The 17,425-nt window shown below is 41.5% G+C and overlaps 1 protein-coding gene across 3 annotated transcripts in view; it reads right to left on the bottom strand.

Annotated features, from left to right (window-relative positions):
• The window catches only part of LOC107095330 (myosin phosphatase Rho-interacting protein-like), a 55,416-nt gene that overhangs the window by 28,882 nt on the left and 9,109 nt on the right, over positions 1-17,425 (bottom strand). For all 3 annotated transcript variants that reach the window (XM_015391372.1, XM_015391371.1, XM_015391373.1), the window contains exons 2-7: positions 12,540-12,617; positions 12,358-12,423; positions 2,743-2,894; positions 2,560-2,644; positions 2,292-2,469; positions 1,616-2,048 (exon numbers count right to left, since the gene is read on the bottom strand). In XM_015391372.1, coding sequence (XP_015246858.1) covers positions 1,616-2,048; positions 2,292-2,469; positions 2,560-2,644; positions 2,743-2,894; positions 12,358-12,423; positions 12,540-12,617 — 992 coding nt within the window. The remainder of the gene's footprint in view (positions 1-1,615; positions 2,049-2,291; positions 2,470-2,559; positions 2,645-2,742; positions 2,895-12,357; positions 12,424-12,539; positions 12,618-17,425) is intronic.

Here is a 17,425-nt window from a genome sequence, read left to right as displayed (position 1 = left end):
CTTGGATGTTTACAATAAAGAAATATGATATTTATCCTCATTATTAATGTTTACTTAGATATTAATGTGATAGATTTACTTTCCTGCTACTGGATTTGTTTTTAATGCTCTAATCTCTGGTGCATACGGAGCCTTTAATCTCCACGTCGAAGGCCTGAGATGAAGAATGTTAAACGATTCTAAGGATTCTAGGTGTTTATTAACTTAACAGTGTGAGTCCAGGACCTAAACCAACAAAGGAAACCATTTCATCTTCCAAAATGTCCCAGTTTTATTAGATGCAGCCTTTTCGCTTGTCTCCTACATTGGTTGTTGAGAGATCATCAGCAGACCTCAAAACTCTCAGTCTGTAAAAGGATAATCCAGTAGCTGAGTTATTTGTGGCTGAGCGTCATCAGGGCAGAGCAGAGATTCAAATAAAGCAGTCCAATAACCCGCTAATCTCTCTCTGTTTAAAGGCTTTACCTGTGGTTGCCAGGTTGCTGGGCTCTTACATCACATCGCCTGCTTGATGCGATCCTTCATTCATGAATCTCCAGGCCAGAACACGACTTTGATTGAGTGTAAAGCATCGGATGAAAACTGGGGAATATCTCCATCAGAGATCTGTTTCCAGTTCTGATCACAGCTTTTATTTTACTTTCCAACAGCAGCTCAATTGACTACATCAGGGGTGACCAATTAAAAATCAGTAGTGTCTGAATAAAGAAAATCCACCAGTAAAGGTCCAGAGACATTTTTAATTATAATCCAAATTAAACAGAAGTTAACACTTTAATAAAATGAGGTTTTTATGCATCCATGTTATAAATTGACTTTTTAAATAAAAAAAATAAAGTTTTTTTTTTTTTGAAGTAGAAAACAATCATTCAGTTTGGGATACAGACAATTTCCAGATTCCCATATTTTATAAAACACCTGAACTGACCGGTTGTTTTTTATTGTTTTTCTTCTTTTTTTACAGCTTAATGTTCGCAGTGGGCTTTATGCTTCCCTGCAAGGCTTTAAACCTGGGTTTGATTGGAGACAAAGCCATTCTAAAGCACATATCAAGATGCTCATTTTGAGCCTGGATCCATATTTATTGGTGATTCTGTTCATGGTGGAGAATCCTGCTTCACAGCAGCAGATTGAGCCAAACATCCTCAAAATGTTCAGGGTCATCTTTGAGCACACCATTTCACTTTTCTTTCACTAGTTCACCACAGTTCTTCCAGCAGTCCACGCTTTCTCTGCTCTCTTTTTCTCATCATCTTCTCCTTCTTTCCCACCCGGCTTGCCACAGGTTTTCCTACTGCGTCTAAAAGTAGCAGCAGCAGCAACCCAGACTGACAGCAGCTCATTGGCTAATGTGTATCACGTATAGCTTGGTCCGGGCGCTCTGGAAGGCTTTACCGTATTAACAGGAGAAGCAACGTGAAATTAGACACATGCCGTAATTTATAAATGTTTTAAATCAGGTTGGGTCCGGATTAGCAAGCAGGTGGGTCCGGATCCAGACCGCAATGCACCTATCCGTCACCTGTGGTCTACACCATACTGACTGAAACTCAATTTGGAAAATTCTAAACTTCTCGTGAATCTTAAACTTAAAATGTCAGGATTATCTGGTTACCTTCTCTCGGGACTGAGAACAGCCTCTCTCTCCTGCCTGTCGGGGCTCCTGAACCGGCTCCTCTTCTCAGCTTTCCTGGCCTCGGCTTCCAGCCGTCGGGAGCGTGGAGCGTCATGGTGGCCGCCCCTGTGGCCCGCCGGGTGGCTGTCGGTGCTGGTGACTGTGCTTCCGCTGGCGTCTGAGTCCAGGGAGCTGACTGAGCCGCTGATGTGGGAGCCGTTTGAGAGCAGGGAGCTTCCGGAGGGGAAGGGGTCACTGGGTGAAGGAGACTGACAGCGTGGAACGCCTCCCAAACTGGAGCAGGACCCCGTTGGGGAGAGAGGGCCACCGGGGGCTTGAGGTGCAGAGCCATGCAATGGAAGGCTGCTACGGTCCACTTCATCGCCGTTCACTGACCCGCCGTCAGAGCCTTGGCCCATAGGCACACAGTCACCTGGTAATGAAGGAAAACGAGGCTGAGAAAGGCCAGGAGAAGCATTCACAGGTCATCTTTTAAGACACAAATCCTTATGAGTCGTCTTTATGCTAAAGACATTTTCTTTAAGCATTGAAAAAAACAACCTTAAAGATTAAATTACTCAACTGAATCCCACCCATTGATTGAAGTACCAACAGATTTAGGAAAAGAAAAGCAGTTCTTGACATAAACTCTATGAAAAAGAAGCGCTGAATCTACCTGAGGAGGGCAGCGGTGAGCCTGGGGGCTGGTCAGAACCGGCAGCAGCCCAGGCCACTGCGCTCTCAGCCTCCCGCTGGTTCAGCTCCTCCTGCCAGATGATGGAGCTGGAGTCCGGAGCCTTATCAGCTTCAGGGATTCCAGAACCAGTCACGGCCACCTTAGCTGGACCCGGCTCCTGCACCAGAACACCAGGGTATAAAAAAAAATAGTTAATCAGGAGGCGGACTGGGATAGCTGGAATGGATATAATGTCTGACAGCTTTACCTGGGAGGTGGTGGGCTCTACTTTCCGTTTCTTTTTCTGGTTCTGTTTGTTTGTTCGGGGGTAAACAATCAGCTGCTCGCTCCACCTACAGAAAAAAAAAAACAACAAAAAACAAATCAAATCTACAAAATACTTCGCCCTTCCCTGCAAACCGCCAAACAACCGATTCAGCAGTAGTTTTACCCGTTGATGATTTCTTTATTCTCTCCTCGGATGAAGTACTCCTGTTCGGGGGTGATGATGCACAGAGAGTTCTTCTGGCCCGTCTTGGGCTCTGCGTCGATCACATCCGAGCAGAGGTTCATGTTGACGGTGCCCTGAGGCAGCGTGCTCGGCTGGAGGACACACAGCATGAAAAGTGAACCTCTAGACCCGCGATATTAGAAGCTGCATGTGAAGATTGCAATAAAAAGAAAGATAAACAGATACATGTGGGACCTTTTTTAAGCCGGATGGTTCTTGGTTTGTTTTTAAATGTCCATGTTGGGATTGTGGATGGGAGAGTGCCTGACTAAACACTGATACTTCTGCTCTCACATTCCAAACGGCTGAGAATTCAAAACCTAAGAGAAAGCAGGCCTCAGATTGGCAGCAGTTCACAGGACGGACATGACGGTTCCCCCGCCAAACAGTCTCATTTCGATCACACAGAGTGAAAAAGGGGAGAAGACAGACTCAAGATGCCAGATCGGGCGTTTTGGAGAACCACTGCCCGGTTTCTGAGCATCCAGTCTCCTGCTGCTTTCTTATCAGCCTTCGCTGGACTGAGTCTGTCACAGATGTTGTACAGGTGCTCAGGCTCCCTACAGGTCCTTTTAAGGACAAAGAGCACAGATCCAGCTTTATTAAGACCAGTGTGCAAACCCCAAAAAGCTGCCGAATAAGGAAAGCACAAAATGTCACGATTATGAGCGTCCAGACGGCACAGAGGAATTTCCTCTAATAAAACCAAACAATTCAGTGTGTGAATAAAAGAAGAACCAGACATCTATGACACCAGAAGGTTCAACATTAAGGAGGACGACCCAGGAAGTAAAAGCTCTTAATGAAACCCTTAAAGCAGGGGTCTCAAACGGGTTCCGTGTGGCTGCAGGTTTTCTTTCCAACCAAGCAATTGCACATCAGACTCCTGTCATCTCATCAACTGAGTGCAATCTGAACATGATGACTTCCTTTCTGGAACCGGTTTGACACCCCTGCCTTAAAGATTCACTACAATCTATCAGGAACAGATGGAATTCTAGCTGTTGATGCATACAGATAAATAAACAGTCAGTGATTAGATTAGTAGATATTAGTGAGCTTCACTATTTAATACAGAAAGTAAGAGCTAATTTTTATCGTCTCCTAATGAAAACTCCTGCCTTGCATCTTTTAAGCAGCCACTTTTAGAGATTCATAGATGTAGAAATGATTGAGGATTTTGAATCCTAAAGGGCAGATTAGACTTCTGCAACCGCACACATCAGATGTAGCTTGGGTCTGGTCTCAGACCAGTTTTTTTGGTATGCTTCTGCACTGTGGGTCTACGGATTGTACTTCCGAACCTCCTCGATTAACCTTTTGTCGTAGTTTTTCCTCGGTTTTTAAAAATGGAGCGCCCCGGCACTAAATCGAGATGGATGACCACACAGACAGCCGGAAAGAAATACCAAGGACCAATCACAGCTGCTTTTTGTCTGCGCGGGTTTGAGACCAACTGACACATAGTCAGGATTTTTTTGACGACTGTTGTAAAACAGAGACAGATTTGACAGTTGCAGACGCTATGCTTCAGAAGCATCAATTCACCTCAAATCTTTCTATTCAACAACCAACATTCAAAGTATCTTAGCAAAAGCTTCCTACAGTGACTGGTCATTGTTTATTTCCAAGACAAGTTACTCTAAATTGCTGAAACTGTAAAAGAAACCACATTTAACCTTAGCACCTTTAGCTAAATCAGCAACCTGCTAACTCTTTCTCATTTCCTCCAATGGGCTCCATATGATCCTTTGTTTATTTACCTAAACGTTCTCCCCATTAAAAAGTCGGGGTTTTATTGAACCCTAAATAACGTTATCAAACCCCAATAAACATAAAAAAAAGCCAAATCCTGAGTAGATCTCCTACAGGGCTGAAACCATTCGAGCAATTCCATTGATTTAATAATTAAAAACTTTGATTCAACTTTTCTCTCCTAAGCTAATTTAGTTACAACCTGGATAGAAGCACTTAGGAAATGCACTGAAAAATATATATTTAGCATTCAAAGCTCTGCTAAAAACAATTAAATGTCTACTAGGCTTGTCAAAACAACATATTTTGCTTAGTTTTATTCCAAAAAGGTTTATTTTAAAGATACTTATTGCCTCATGCAACATTTGTAACATTATAGGAAGACATGCTAACAATTAGCATGGTCGATGGGGAAAGCTTTAGTGAGTTAATGCACCTAATGGAGCCACATTTTAACATTCCTCTGAGAGCAACCAGAACCAGCTGTTTAAAACAGATGCTAACAGCTCAGTGTCTCCTAACACTGATTGTTGGATTAAAGGCGGCTAGATTACAGTTAGCTTACAGATTATTGCAACATAGCAAATTGAGCCTTATGACAGTATGTTGGAGTACATATCCTGTACTTTATTGACAATTTCACATCTCTGCACACTGGAAATATAAGTACTTCACATACTTCTTTTCTAGGGCTGCAACTATCGATTGTACAGATTGTTTTGCAAATTGATTAATCTCAATTAATAATAGGATAGCAAAAGGTTCCTTAAACAAGACTTTTTACGCAATTAAACCAGGTGAAACTAAAACTTTTCCACTTGATGAACCCTGGATAGAGCATATTGACACGGAAAAGTTCTTTTAATCTTAAATGCAAAATGTTTACATATTTTTTTATAGTAATGAGTAACCATAATTTAATGCTCTTAGAAATTATTTCAATGCAATCAGCATGTAACAATGACTTTCATATATAGATATATATAATATATATAACATTTTCCTATTTTCTAGCTTTTTCTCCGCCTCGAGCTTTATTTTGCGAACATACGGCTTTAGGATCAACCGGAAGCAGTTCCGCGCAAGCACACATAATTTTGATATGTGACGAAATTGTTTCTATTAATTAAAAAAGAAAAAAAAAGCATTTAAAATGCTACAATAATCACATTTAATGAATTTCAATGCCAATTGAGACCTTGATTCAAAAAATAAAATTAAAGAATTTTAATGATTATAAACATTTGTAAATGACCTGTGTATTAACTTATATATTAGAGTTAGGCTGATTTTTTTTGTAATTTTGTAATTTATACACAAAGAAATGTTGTTACGAACAGCTCTAGACAATGTCATTTTTTAAAGTGCAGCCTTGATAAGTTAAGCAGCAGTGATAAAAAACAGTAATATAAACATATGACTGTATATATATATATATATATATATATATATATATATATATATATATAAAACCTGAAAAACAAAGATATGACATAACAAACTAAGGTTGCTCTCATCTGTTCAATAACTATATTTACGGTAGACAGATATTATTTTGGAGTTGAGCTACTTATTTTATTTCATACTGCATGTGTTTGTTTAACAAAAATGTAAGATGATATAAAAGGGTTTTCTGGCACTACATTTTATCTTAATTGTGACTAAAGGTAAAAAAAAACATACTAAATAGATAAATCAAATACCTGTTGTCGCTTTTTTTTATTAACAGGAATATTGAAGAAAATTGTAACTAACACTTTAGTGGAACATCAGTATTTAAACCTTCGGTTACATTTTCCCCTTCCTAATATGGACAGTGAAACCATCTCGAAAGCGTGCCGTATGCTGTAAAGCATCAAATTAAAACATTACAAAGATTTCCTGTATCTAAAGGAGTCAACGTTGATGCAACAAGTATGAGGCTCCAGAAACGTCAGCCTCCTGAGATGAAGCAGATGTCTTTTCTATCTTATTTCTTGCTAAGAGGCGGAGCCTGAATTCCTGCAGACCATCTGATCCTGCTGCTGTCAGTTCAGACGAAAACTGCTGCTTAGATACAGCCCTCTGCCACTGGCACCGAAACAAAGAGATGCATCATCCAGAACTCAGAGTGATCATTTCAACACAAATCATACATCCTGGGTCTCATTTCTACTCAGCTGGGTCCAGTTCTGCTTCCTCCTGCTGTGCTTGCCATCCACATGGGGGACTATTTATATCTCTGTGAGGAGAAAACATCAAAGGAAGAGCTCTCTGATGTTGGAGGAATCACTTAAATGAAGCTGAACAAATATAGATCCATTAGAGTGGGATGGTTTCTATTAAATTAAAATACAGTGAATAACAAAGTTACAGAAGGAGCAGTAAAACCAGGTTTTGGCTCAGCTGTGAAACTAAGTGGAGTACACCCACTCCATACATGATATAAATCCTAGAAGAGGCTTTTACAGGCTGAGCTACAGGCTAGTTTACCTCAGCAGACTCTGGAGAGGAAACTGCTGCTTTATAAGCAGCATGTTCTCCAAAACACTTTCATTCATCCAAACTAAAGAGACAGAACCCAGCTGTGTCGCTGAGCGAGAGCCTAAAAACACATCCTCAGCCTCCTCCTAACTTCCCTGTTACACCCTTCAAGCCCAAAGTGTCAGGCCAGTCAATCAGGGAAAAACTGACTTCTCTCACAGTTTTCACGTCCTTCAAAAGCCAAGAACTCACTATTAAAAGCTGTGATCAGCATCCGCAGCAGAGTCTGGAGGTTGCTCAGGCGGGCCGATTGTGAGGAATGTCTGAGTCTGGGGCACATCTGACGTTTCCTCTGTGGGTTTTAAGGGCTAGCGTTCCCTTTCTCCTGCTCTCTGTTCCTGGGGCCTGAGAGCGCACTGCTGTTCACCAAATAAGGGAAAACTAGGAGGAATGCTGCTTTAGATGGAAGAGCATCTTTCCCTCTTTTTGTGGTGAAAATACTCTAGTTATGTGGGGCTGAACAGACTGCCGTCTGATCGGCAAAAAATAGCAGGAGACGTCAGCGCTCCGAGGATGTGTGGAGATCCAGAGGCTTAGAGCATCATTACAGGACTAACTGATCTTTTAAGCACAATTAGGCACCTAACTTAGCTTAGTTAATATTAAGCAATTAAGCAACAGCACTTAATTTGGCCTAATTGAATATAAAACATCTAATATATTATATATAAAAGGATATTTTAAATAAATACATCATCTCCCTCCCTCCATCTGGTTTTAGAGCTTTATAACTGTCTTTTCAGCATTCCAACACATTTAAAGTGTCGTTCTATAATTGACCCATTGTGAACTGTGAGGTAGTACCGTTAAACATACCAGGATTTTTTATGAGCGTGTGAAGTTTGCTAAAGCAAAGCGATTAAATTTGATTCATTAAATTCCCAATTTTAGCCCCAGTTAGACAACTTTCAATGTAACCAGCAGCTGATTAGAGATCTGCTCTAATCATTTGTATAAATGCTGAACTTCCAGCATGCCAAGTGGCTGCTGACATCAGGCTCTAGATTAACAGGTAGTTAGTAATTAACTAGTAATTATCTGTGCTCCTACCAAAGACAAAGAGGAAAAAGCAGATCATTTTCTAATCAATATTTTGCTAACAGCAAAGCTACCACATTTTAATTGTGTTTATCCCACATTTTTACGCTAGTCTATGGCTCAATACACAAATAAATGTTACAAATATAACATGTAGGATTAACAGTCAATGTTAGATTAGCAGCAGGAACATCTGTTGTGTTTTTTTTTTAAACAATGTGCAGACTCATACATAGCTTCAAAGTAATAGTGTCACATTTCTGAAGGAGTGAATTACTGGAGCCGTTGCAAAGGAGAGATTTTTGTCACATTACCTAAACAGTTTTCCCACCATAAAAGCTTTTCTTTAAATGCACATTTCTTCCTTCCTCTGTACTAAGTTGTTTCTAAAGCAGGATTGTGGAACAGTCAGGGTTTAAATATATTACAGAACCGTATAGAGGTTGTTCTCAGCTTATATAACCAATCAAATTGCTTCTAATTCTAGAGGAGACTTGAAAAGGCAATCCTGAGGGTTCTGAGAGGTTTCACAGGGTTGTTCTAATAGGCTTCTAAATCCATCTGTGGAACACACCTCTGTGCCCTCCACTGTTAGTAGGAGACCATAAAGTAAATATCCATAAGCTCAACGAGATCCAGAACGAGAGAACAGGTTGATATCAACACTCAATCCTTGGGGTCGGTAGCACAAAGAGGCAATGTCCTTGACCGCCACTTCCTGTTTCTGGGAGCAGATGAAAAGACCAAAGGACAATGTGGCGGACAGTTTTGGGAATCGTTGTTACAATGAGAGGAAAACAACTGCAAACCAGCCTGGGTGTCACTGGAAACACATTACACAGTGGAAATACACACAGTATTTTCCTAAGCTTCCTCCCATTGTCATCTCTGGCAACAAAGACATAGAGAGAGAGTCCCCAAATGTGAATTCAGGAGCTGGGCTGAAAGGCAAAGATGTCAGGAAGCCATTGTAAAGTTCGGCCCTATCTCTTCTCCAGTCACTGAGAGACAAACATGCCAAAAAGTAAAACTTAACAATGACAGACCAGCTAAAACCATCCAGAAGCAGCCCTTCGCTCTTTTTCTAGCAGGCTTCTGTGTTTCTAGCAGGCTGGCTAGCAGTGTGTGGCCCCCCATTGTTTGCACACAAGCAGCCTAATCTCCAGTCAGATCGGCCGTTATGGGTTTGGTCACCCGTGTCACATTCCCTGGCGACGCACAAGCACCACAAACAGAAGTTCACTTTCCTCTCAGAGCATGTTCCTGCCATCCCCAGTAGTCTGAAGATTACAGAGCTCGACCTCAGAAACGGTTCTCACCAACACATTCAACAAGTCTGAGGTCAAATTCTTCTTATTTTGCAGGAACGCCGAGGTTAACAGTTTCCACTGACTGTGCACATTTTAACCCCTGCTGATGTGGCGGTTGGTGCTTCTATAAACTTTCTAGGACAGACAGGAACAGTTGTGTCGTCACAGAAAATCCCTGCAGTGCACATCTAAGTGAATGGATCTTCACAGAGCAACGCAAAACCAAGATTAGAAGCAAAATAGTGGAATTGTGGGGGAGTTAAGACTCATTAAGCTTTGAGCTTTCAGCGGCTGCACTGGGTTTTTCTTTCTTTTTTTTCAACCGAAGCACAAACACGTACCAATTACCAATCTGCTACAAACCAGATCTTCTGCAAAAGAGCTGAATGGAGCTGGAAAGCATTGTTATGAGTCCAAAAAAGTCCACACATAATGTTTACATAAAGTGGGCCACCCTGTTACAGCAACAGCCACCCAAATATACTTGGCAAGATATTCTCACATTGGTCTTGTAATCTTTTTCACCAACAGCAGTTTTCTTCAACCTTTCCATAAATGGCTTTTATTATGCTGGGTAGATTTTTCTCAAAAAGTTTTGCTAAAGGGCTTGTTGACAAAATGTTATAAATCTCCTTGCAGGGGACAAAAAGTGCTGTACCTGAACTGCCTCTATGAACCCCTAAATTGATTAAATCTTATCACAGGAGAAACAATTTTTTGAACATAAAACGGAAACATTAAGCTAATATGACATTTTGCTAACTTAAGATAAAACACTATAGTTATACTGGACAATCACTTCACGTCAAATTGATTAGATTAGGCCTTTTTAGGCTAAATATCCTTTTTTTGAGTAACGGGCCTGTACTAGGTGGACAATCAATGGCTAATTGTTTCGGTTCAAGGATTTATCACCAGATCTGCTGCTCATTGCTCCGAAGCAGATTTTAAAAAGCACCACCTTCAAAAGTGCAATGAGAGGAGCTCGTGTAGTTCCCACACTGTGACTGTTGGTGGCGTACACAGATGCAACAGAAACTAAACAGATTTATTTTACCTGGAATTAAGCTGAAATTTTTCACCAAGCAAACTGGCAGTGAACAGAAACAAGTGAGGGAAGGGCTGCATTTCTTAGCCATAATCATGTCTACTACTAGCCTGGCCAGCCAGACTGATACGCCGTGTATACACCACATCAGTCTAAAGAGCTGGTAGAGCTCGATTTTAAAGGCCGGACTACCAGAGACAGCCTCATCAGGTTAGAAGTGATCAGATAACTACGGTTATGACGCAAAAACTAAAGGCGGCGCATATTTTGTAGTCCATGAAAGATACCAGTGAAAGATTTGAAGAATTGACACTTAAGATGTTGGTTTTTAAGGTTTTTAAAGTTAGATCAGTCTCACTTGGGACATCATTATAGAGGAGTGGCAGCTTAGTGGTTAAGGCATTGTGTTTGGAATACAGAGGTTCTGAATTTGAGCCCCACATCCACAGACTGCCACTCTGGATGGCTGAGAAAAGACCCTCAGGGGCTGGTTATCCTCCCCGCAGCAGTGTGTCGCATTGAGCTTGTCGCAGATATTTTTGATTTATGTCCAATAATGAAGTTTGGTCTGCAGTGTGTTATTCCACGCCACAATGCAAGAGGGATAGTCACGAACTAGCGGTGGTTCGATACGGCCGAGATGGTGAGGAAGTGGGGGCAAGTTTATGCCTCAACTGAAGGACATGAGGGCGAAAAAGAGCGGGGATCCAGGTGGAAAAAGAAAAGTGTCCCAGCGTTCTTGCGCACCTCGCTCTTCCAGCTGGTCCATCTTTACGAGTCGTTTTCCACAATGGCGGTCATACAGACAAAACTAGCCGGTAAGGTACCAAACAGGAAATATGCACAGTGTAGAGTGGATGTAGGACTGACCAATCAGAGGCCTCCTGTCTACGGTCACCTACAATTTTGGAGAAGTGATGCGGAGTGCCTGCGGAAGGGGGTGGGGGGTGTACATCTGCGTTAACTGTTACACACAAACAGACGACCTGGTTTCTTTAACCCCACAATGCTCGCCAGGTGCCGATCAATGGCAGCCCACTGCTCACCAAGGGGATGGGTTAAATACATCATTTCATTGCTCTGTACTTGTGACCGTGTAATGACAATAGCTTGAAAAAAAAAAAATAATAAAATTTCAAAACACTGCTCCGAGTTCAAGTGGGAAATTATCCATTTTGTTTTCCAACCAGCAGACGTTGGAGAGCAGGATTGATGGAAGCGGAGGTCTGTGGGGGATCTTTCTTTAGCTTCGCAGTTAGCCCCCCTCTGCAGCCTCGCTTTCTGCGTCTCGCGCATCTCTTTCTCTCAGTCGGTTATTTTCCGCTTTTGTTTACATCTGTCCATAGCACTTTGCAGCATTTTAAACTGTCAAAAATTTCAGTATTTAAAACTTTTTATGACCGCAGCTCCAGCAGGCGTTGGCGATCATAGATGCGGGTTTGATGTTTAGTTTGTATCGTATTCAGCGGAATATTTTGCGAAATTGTCGAGAGGAGCTGTTCTTGGCCGCTGCCTTGGAGCGCCTCCATAGTAACATCTAAAAAACTTTTATTATGGGTGGTTCTGGGGCTGAGAGTGACGCGTGGGTAAGTCCTACCTCCTGCGCTTCGATTGATCCGGCAAGATCCTGGCTAGAGTCAAAGGCTGTTAACCAGACTGATAAAGGTTCAGTGTATTACTGCTGGCTTAACCACCTCTGTTTCTACCAATTCTCTAAATAAGTCTAACTAAAACTCTATAACTTGAAAAAACATTATTAATTTCCAGGCATCCTGGAATAGGATTCAAATGCATCAGAGCACAGAATGAACCTATAACCAGCTTTTTTCCCTGCTCTCCGTGCAGCAGGAGGAAGGAAGGAGCATTTGAGGCGCCACTCACCGACTCGTCCAAGGCGAAGCGCAGACAGCCATGTTCGTACAGCACAAAGAATCTCCGCTGCCATTTCTGAGAGAAAAACACCACACATTTATCAGAACAGGTCCAAAAAGAACAGAACTATTGTTCTCACCCTCATTTAATTACAGCTTGGAAATGTGTCTGCGGGCCTATGAGGCTCTTACCCGGGATCTTTGCATTGGATTGTCGAAGTTGGTTCCCTCAGGAGCCAAGCACAGCCATCCAGCATAAATTGGCTTGGCCTATAAAAACAACAGGGAAAGGGGGAAAGAACAGTAATTACGATCATTATTAAAGCTGAGGCAGAGCTTGAGCAGAGTAAGATAGGCGCTGGTTGAATTTAATTGAAGGAAGTTTTGCAGGATCCAGATGTTCGTCTGTTCCTGTGGCACATGCAGCATTCACACACAACCAGTGTGTTAACATCTGGGATCATCAAGTCTATTTGATACCCTTCAAAAAACTAAACTAAAAACCTGACTAAAATGTTTCGCATCTTGCTCCATTAGAACCACTGAGACGAATCTGAGATATTAGTAGCAGATAGTTGTATTCTCCTAAATAAAAGCAATCAGAAGCCATCCAATCAGCAAACAGGACCTGCCTGTGTTTAATTTAGTTTATTCAGGCAAGAGTCTTAATTTTAAAAGAAAAAAATAAGAATCACCACAGATTTTTCTTATGAGCATCAAGCATTCAAAGTAGAAATCTACTGAAGCACCTCCAGCTTCATGCTGTGAGGATTCAGAGGAAAGTTCATCAGAGTCGAGGGGAAAATGCATAAAGGTAAAAACAAGGTACCTACAAAACACCACGATAGGTGTGGAGGCCTACCTTCCAGTGGGTCAAATACCCAGAACATCTAATCAGGGAGAAAACTAGTGTTGCACCAATACGATACCGGTATCTGGCGAGGGCCCGATCCAGCACTACAATGGTGGCATCGGTATCGGTGAGTGCCAACAAATGAGGTACAGATACCATTTTGAGAACTAAAAGTTTATTCAACTATTATCACCCATTCCAGATAGGCAATAAAAAGTGCTACTGGATTCACTTTGTTTTAGTCTTTTTCCTGCTTCACAAAGGAAAGCAGCAGCTTAACAAAGCAATGATGGCAATTTTTATACATCACACACATCAATTTCAAACAGATGGTATCAGTATCGGCTGATACTGCACAGCCAGGTATTGAGTATTGGTGCAGAAAATGGTTTGAATCAAAGCAGAATTCGGTTTTAAAATGGCCCAGTCAAAGTCTAGAGCTCAACATAAGTGAAATTTTGAGGAAACACTTTAAAACTAACCCTGGTCCCACAGATCAAATGGAAAAATGGCCTCCTTAAGCTGGGCTTACATATACCGTAAGTTTTTTTTGCCCTTTTTGGGCCGACTTTCCAGTGGTGCGAGAATTTTTTGACCGTGCCTTGTGCGTCTTGTGGTGCACAGGGGGTAACAAGGGCCGAACAGCCTCTCCCAATCACCTCCCGATCAGGAATTGTGAGGCTGGGAGAAAATCAAACATGTTTGAAAGTCGCTCAGTGCGCAAACAAGGAGTCTACTTCTTCCTTTCAGAGGAAAACACAGAATCAAGGCGGGGGTGCGATTGAAATGTAGTTTTTTCTGTAAAATTGACAGACCGTAGTAGCCATGTTTGCTCAGCCACGTCTTTGTCCAAATACGTTGTCGCCTTTTATTTTCGGGGCTTTATTTTCAGCATGCAAAATCGCAACATACATCGTGAGCTGTGAACTTGCACTGTACGACCAAACCGCGGGGTTGTACGCCTGGCTTAAATCTACAGAGTCCTGCTAAGGAGGACTCTCCAGCCCATTATTTGAATCAGGTGCATTAAGGCAGAGACTAATCTAAAAGGTGCAGCTCATGGAGGGTTAATAAATAGATGCACATGCATGATTTATTTCTGTGGAACAACAAGAATCCATAATTCCTCCTCCACAATTATGTAACGCCTGGTGTTGGTTTATCACATAAAATCCATAAATCCCAGACGTTGCTGTTTTTTTTTTTTTTTTTTTAAATCGCCAAAATATGAGGGAATCAACAGCATCAGAACTGAAAACATTCAAACATGGCGCCTGTCCTTGGTAAGCAGCAGGGCACCTCTAAACCCTCATATTGAAGGTTTTACTGTTAACCATTAGTCCCCCCCCCACAACCCAAGCACCAGCTGGAAGGCAGAAGGATCCCATTTGAAGTCTGGGATTCTGCTGCTGCCTGCATCGTTGTTCCGTGTCACTGCATGCCTGCAGTAAATCCGTACGTGCCAGGATGAACTTGTAGAAGCGTGTCTATTAAAGCACGCTTAATAAGCTGAACTCATTAAAGAAGCGTATTCTGCAGAGACGACACGCTGTGAAGCTCATAAATCAACGGGTTTGGGAGCACTACAAAGGAGGAAAAAACCATCTCAACCCTGCCCTGATGTCATTAGGCCTGGGGGTAGGGGTTATAAGAGAGCAGCTGTTCCAGAAACAAGAAGGAAGAGCAAACAGATCTCTAGATTCAGAAGTAAACACTGCAGCGTAGATTCCCCGTCAGTTTTAGGCCACAGGATCCACCCCAGATACTCTCCATTCCAGTACACCAAGCATGTGCATCATGTAAACAGGAAGCAGAGCATAGATCAACCCTAGATAAGGTGTGAAATGCCACGTAAGAGCTTAACAACACGATACAATCAGTGGACATACTCCTGTTCTGATTTGTTCTTTAGAAGTCCTGAACTGAAAGGCTTTACCACAGTCTGAATCATTTAGGAAATGAATCAACATTAAAAACAATCTATCACAGACATTTCTGTTTCTGGCACATGGCCCTTCCTAACACCCTCTGATTGGTGTTCTTTTGTTTTCGGATGAGGAAAACTGTTCCTGGTAACAACACTCTCCATGTTTGAATACTAGATAAACACAAACAATGAAAAAATGTGGTGGTTGGCAAACTCTTCCAACTGCTTGATGCTTTCAGCAGCATCATAATTAATGTCTATTCAAACACTGAAAGCATTTTCTACAGCAAACCTTCAATCAGACAAATAACTAAGGAGGAAAGCATGCCAGTCTGATTACTGTACAATGTAATGCTTTAGAAGTAATGCTGTACGGGTCTAAAAAACACTTTGTTTGAACTAAAGATTCAGACTAGGGCTCCAAATGACGATTATTTTACAAATCAATTAATCTGTTATTTTTTCTATTAATCGATTGAAAATCGGATAGCGAAGGGTTCCTTAAAGAAGACTTTTTGTGAAATTAAACCAGGTGAAACTAAAACTTTTCCACCTGAGGAGTTCTGGACAGAGCATCTTGTTAAAGGTACAGTGTGTAATAATTACAGGGATATACAGTCAGAAATGTAATATATCATACATAACTATGTTATTTTATCATCATCTACGAGCTCAGCCTCTTAACCTTAATATTTGCGTTGCCTTAGAATTCGTTATTTATAATTACATAGGAGCGGGTCTCGCAGCCATGGAGGCAGACATCTTTGCGCTACGGCAGCGCAGAGCCAACAAACTAGTGATTGCGATATCGCCAAAATGTCACAACGATGTAGAAAAAATAACGGGTATATTTATTATCTTAAGTCTACATGAAATCTATATCCTACACAGACTAATGAAATACTATCTGTAAAATTATCTATGTAAACAAACCTCATCACTTGAGAAGGTAGGTGATGCGGACGTCGTCGAAGACATTTTGTCCCGTAACGCTCGCCGTACTGTTGGGGGGGAGAAGCGGTGGGGGGGAGATGTTCATGTTGCTGCAGTCTGCTGGTTGACTGCTAGATGTCGCTAAAAGTTACACACTGTAGCTTTAATGTAAATACCTTTATTGTCCCACAATGACGAAATTCACTCTCCAAATTTTGACCCATCCCCTTGGGGAGCAGTGGGCTGCATTGGTTTGACACCTGGGAAACAATCAGGGTTAAGGGTTTTGCTCAGGAACCCAGAGTGGGACTGTGGGGATCGAACCGGATACTTGCAACCCTTCCCAATTGAACGACGGCAAAAAAAATTTTTTTATCTTAAATACAAAATGCTAACTTATTTTATTTTTGATATGATTACTGCTCTGAGCTGTTTGCTCTGTTAGCTAAAGGAAAGTTTTAGGGTCTCTACACCCCAATTAACGTTTAATTTATTACTAAATTATTTGTATATTCGTTTAATCACAATTAACCCCAATTAATTGTCTCAGCCCCAATTCAGGCGCTGATATAGCTTTAACACAAACAACAACAACCACTCTAACACAATTTATGTGAGCGCAGAGGATGGGAGCAGTCAAACTGTTTTTAATAACAAGTCGTTCAATAAAACAACGTCTTCAATGGTTAAAGAAAAAAAAAAGTGCATTTACATAATTTCAGTTATTGCATCCAAACGGCAGCATTTATCCAACTTTGGCTACGTTCACAAAGCAGCCTGAAGTGAACCAAATCAGATTTTTTTTGGCCCATATGCGACCTGTACCTGATCTTTTCATGGTAGTCTGAACACAGACCCAATTTTTTCAAAGCGACCTGCGTCTGAACGACCAGGTCGCATTCATCCAACCTGAACGCCATTAATACCTGACCAAGGTCACTATTCTGGGTCTTGCTAGAAAGAAGCAACATGAAAAACAACCACGGTGGACGATGATGAGGAGAGCAGTATTTATGTTTAAGCATCTTATAAAGATTGTGTTTTTATGGTTGAGAAAGATCGCTAGATGTTCTCCAGCACTAACATCCATGTTTACTTCCGTAAACACAGAGCACGCCGGCGTGTGACGTCACTGCATCCTCTACAGCGCATGTGGGACAGTTGCGTTGTATGACTGCAGTTCACACAGGAGACTAGGGGTGTAAATCACACCCATCATGGCGATTCGATTCAGTATCGATTTTCTGACCCAACGATTCGATTATTTTTGATACTCAAGAAAACACCACGATTCGATTCGATTAATCGGATAATTTTTTTTTCATTATTATTTTTTTACACCTTACAGGCTAAACAAAGTTTCAA

The sequence above is a fragment of the Cyprinodon variegatus genome, unplaced genomic scaffold (genome assembly GCF_000732505.1).
Source record: "Cyprinodon variegatus isolate N-32 unplaced genomic scaffold, C_variegatus-1.0 Scaffold538, whole genome shotgun sequence".
Taxonomy (NCBI): Eukaryota; Metazoa; Chordata; class Actinopteri; order Cyprinodontiformes; family Cyprinodontidae; genus Cyprinodon; species Cyprinodon variegatus.
This window is presented reverse-complemented; position numbering and strand designations above follow the sequence as displayed.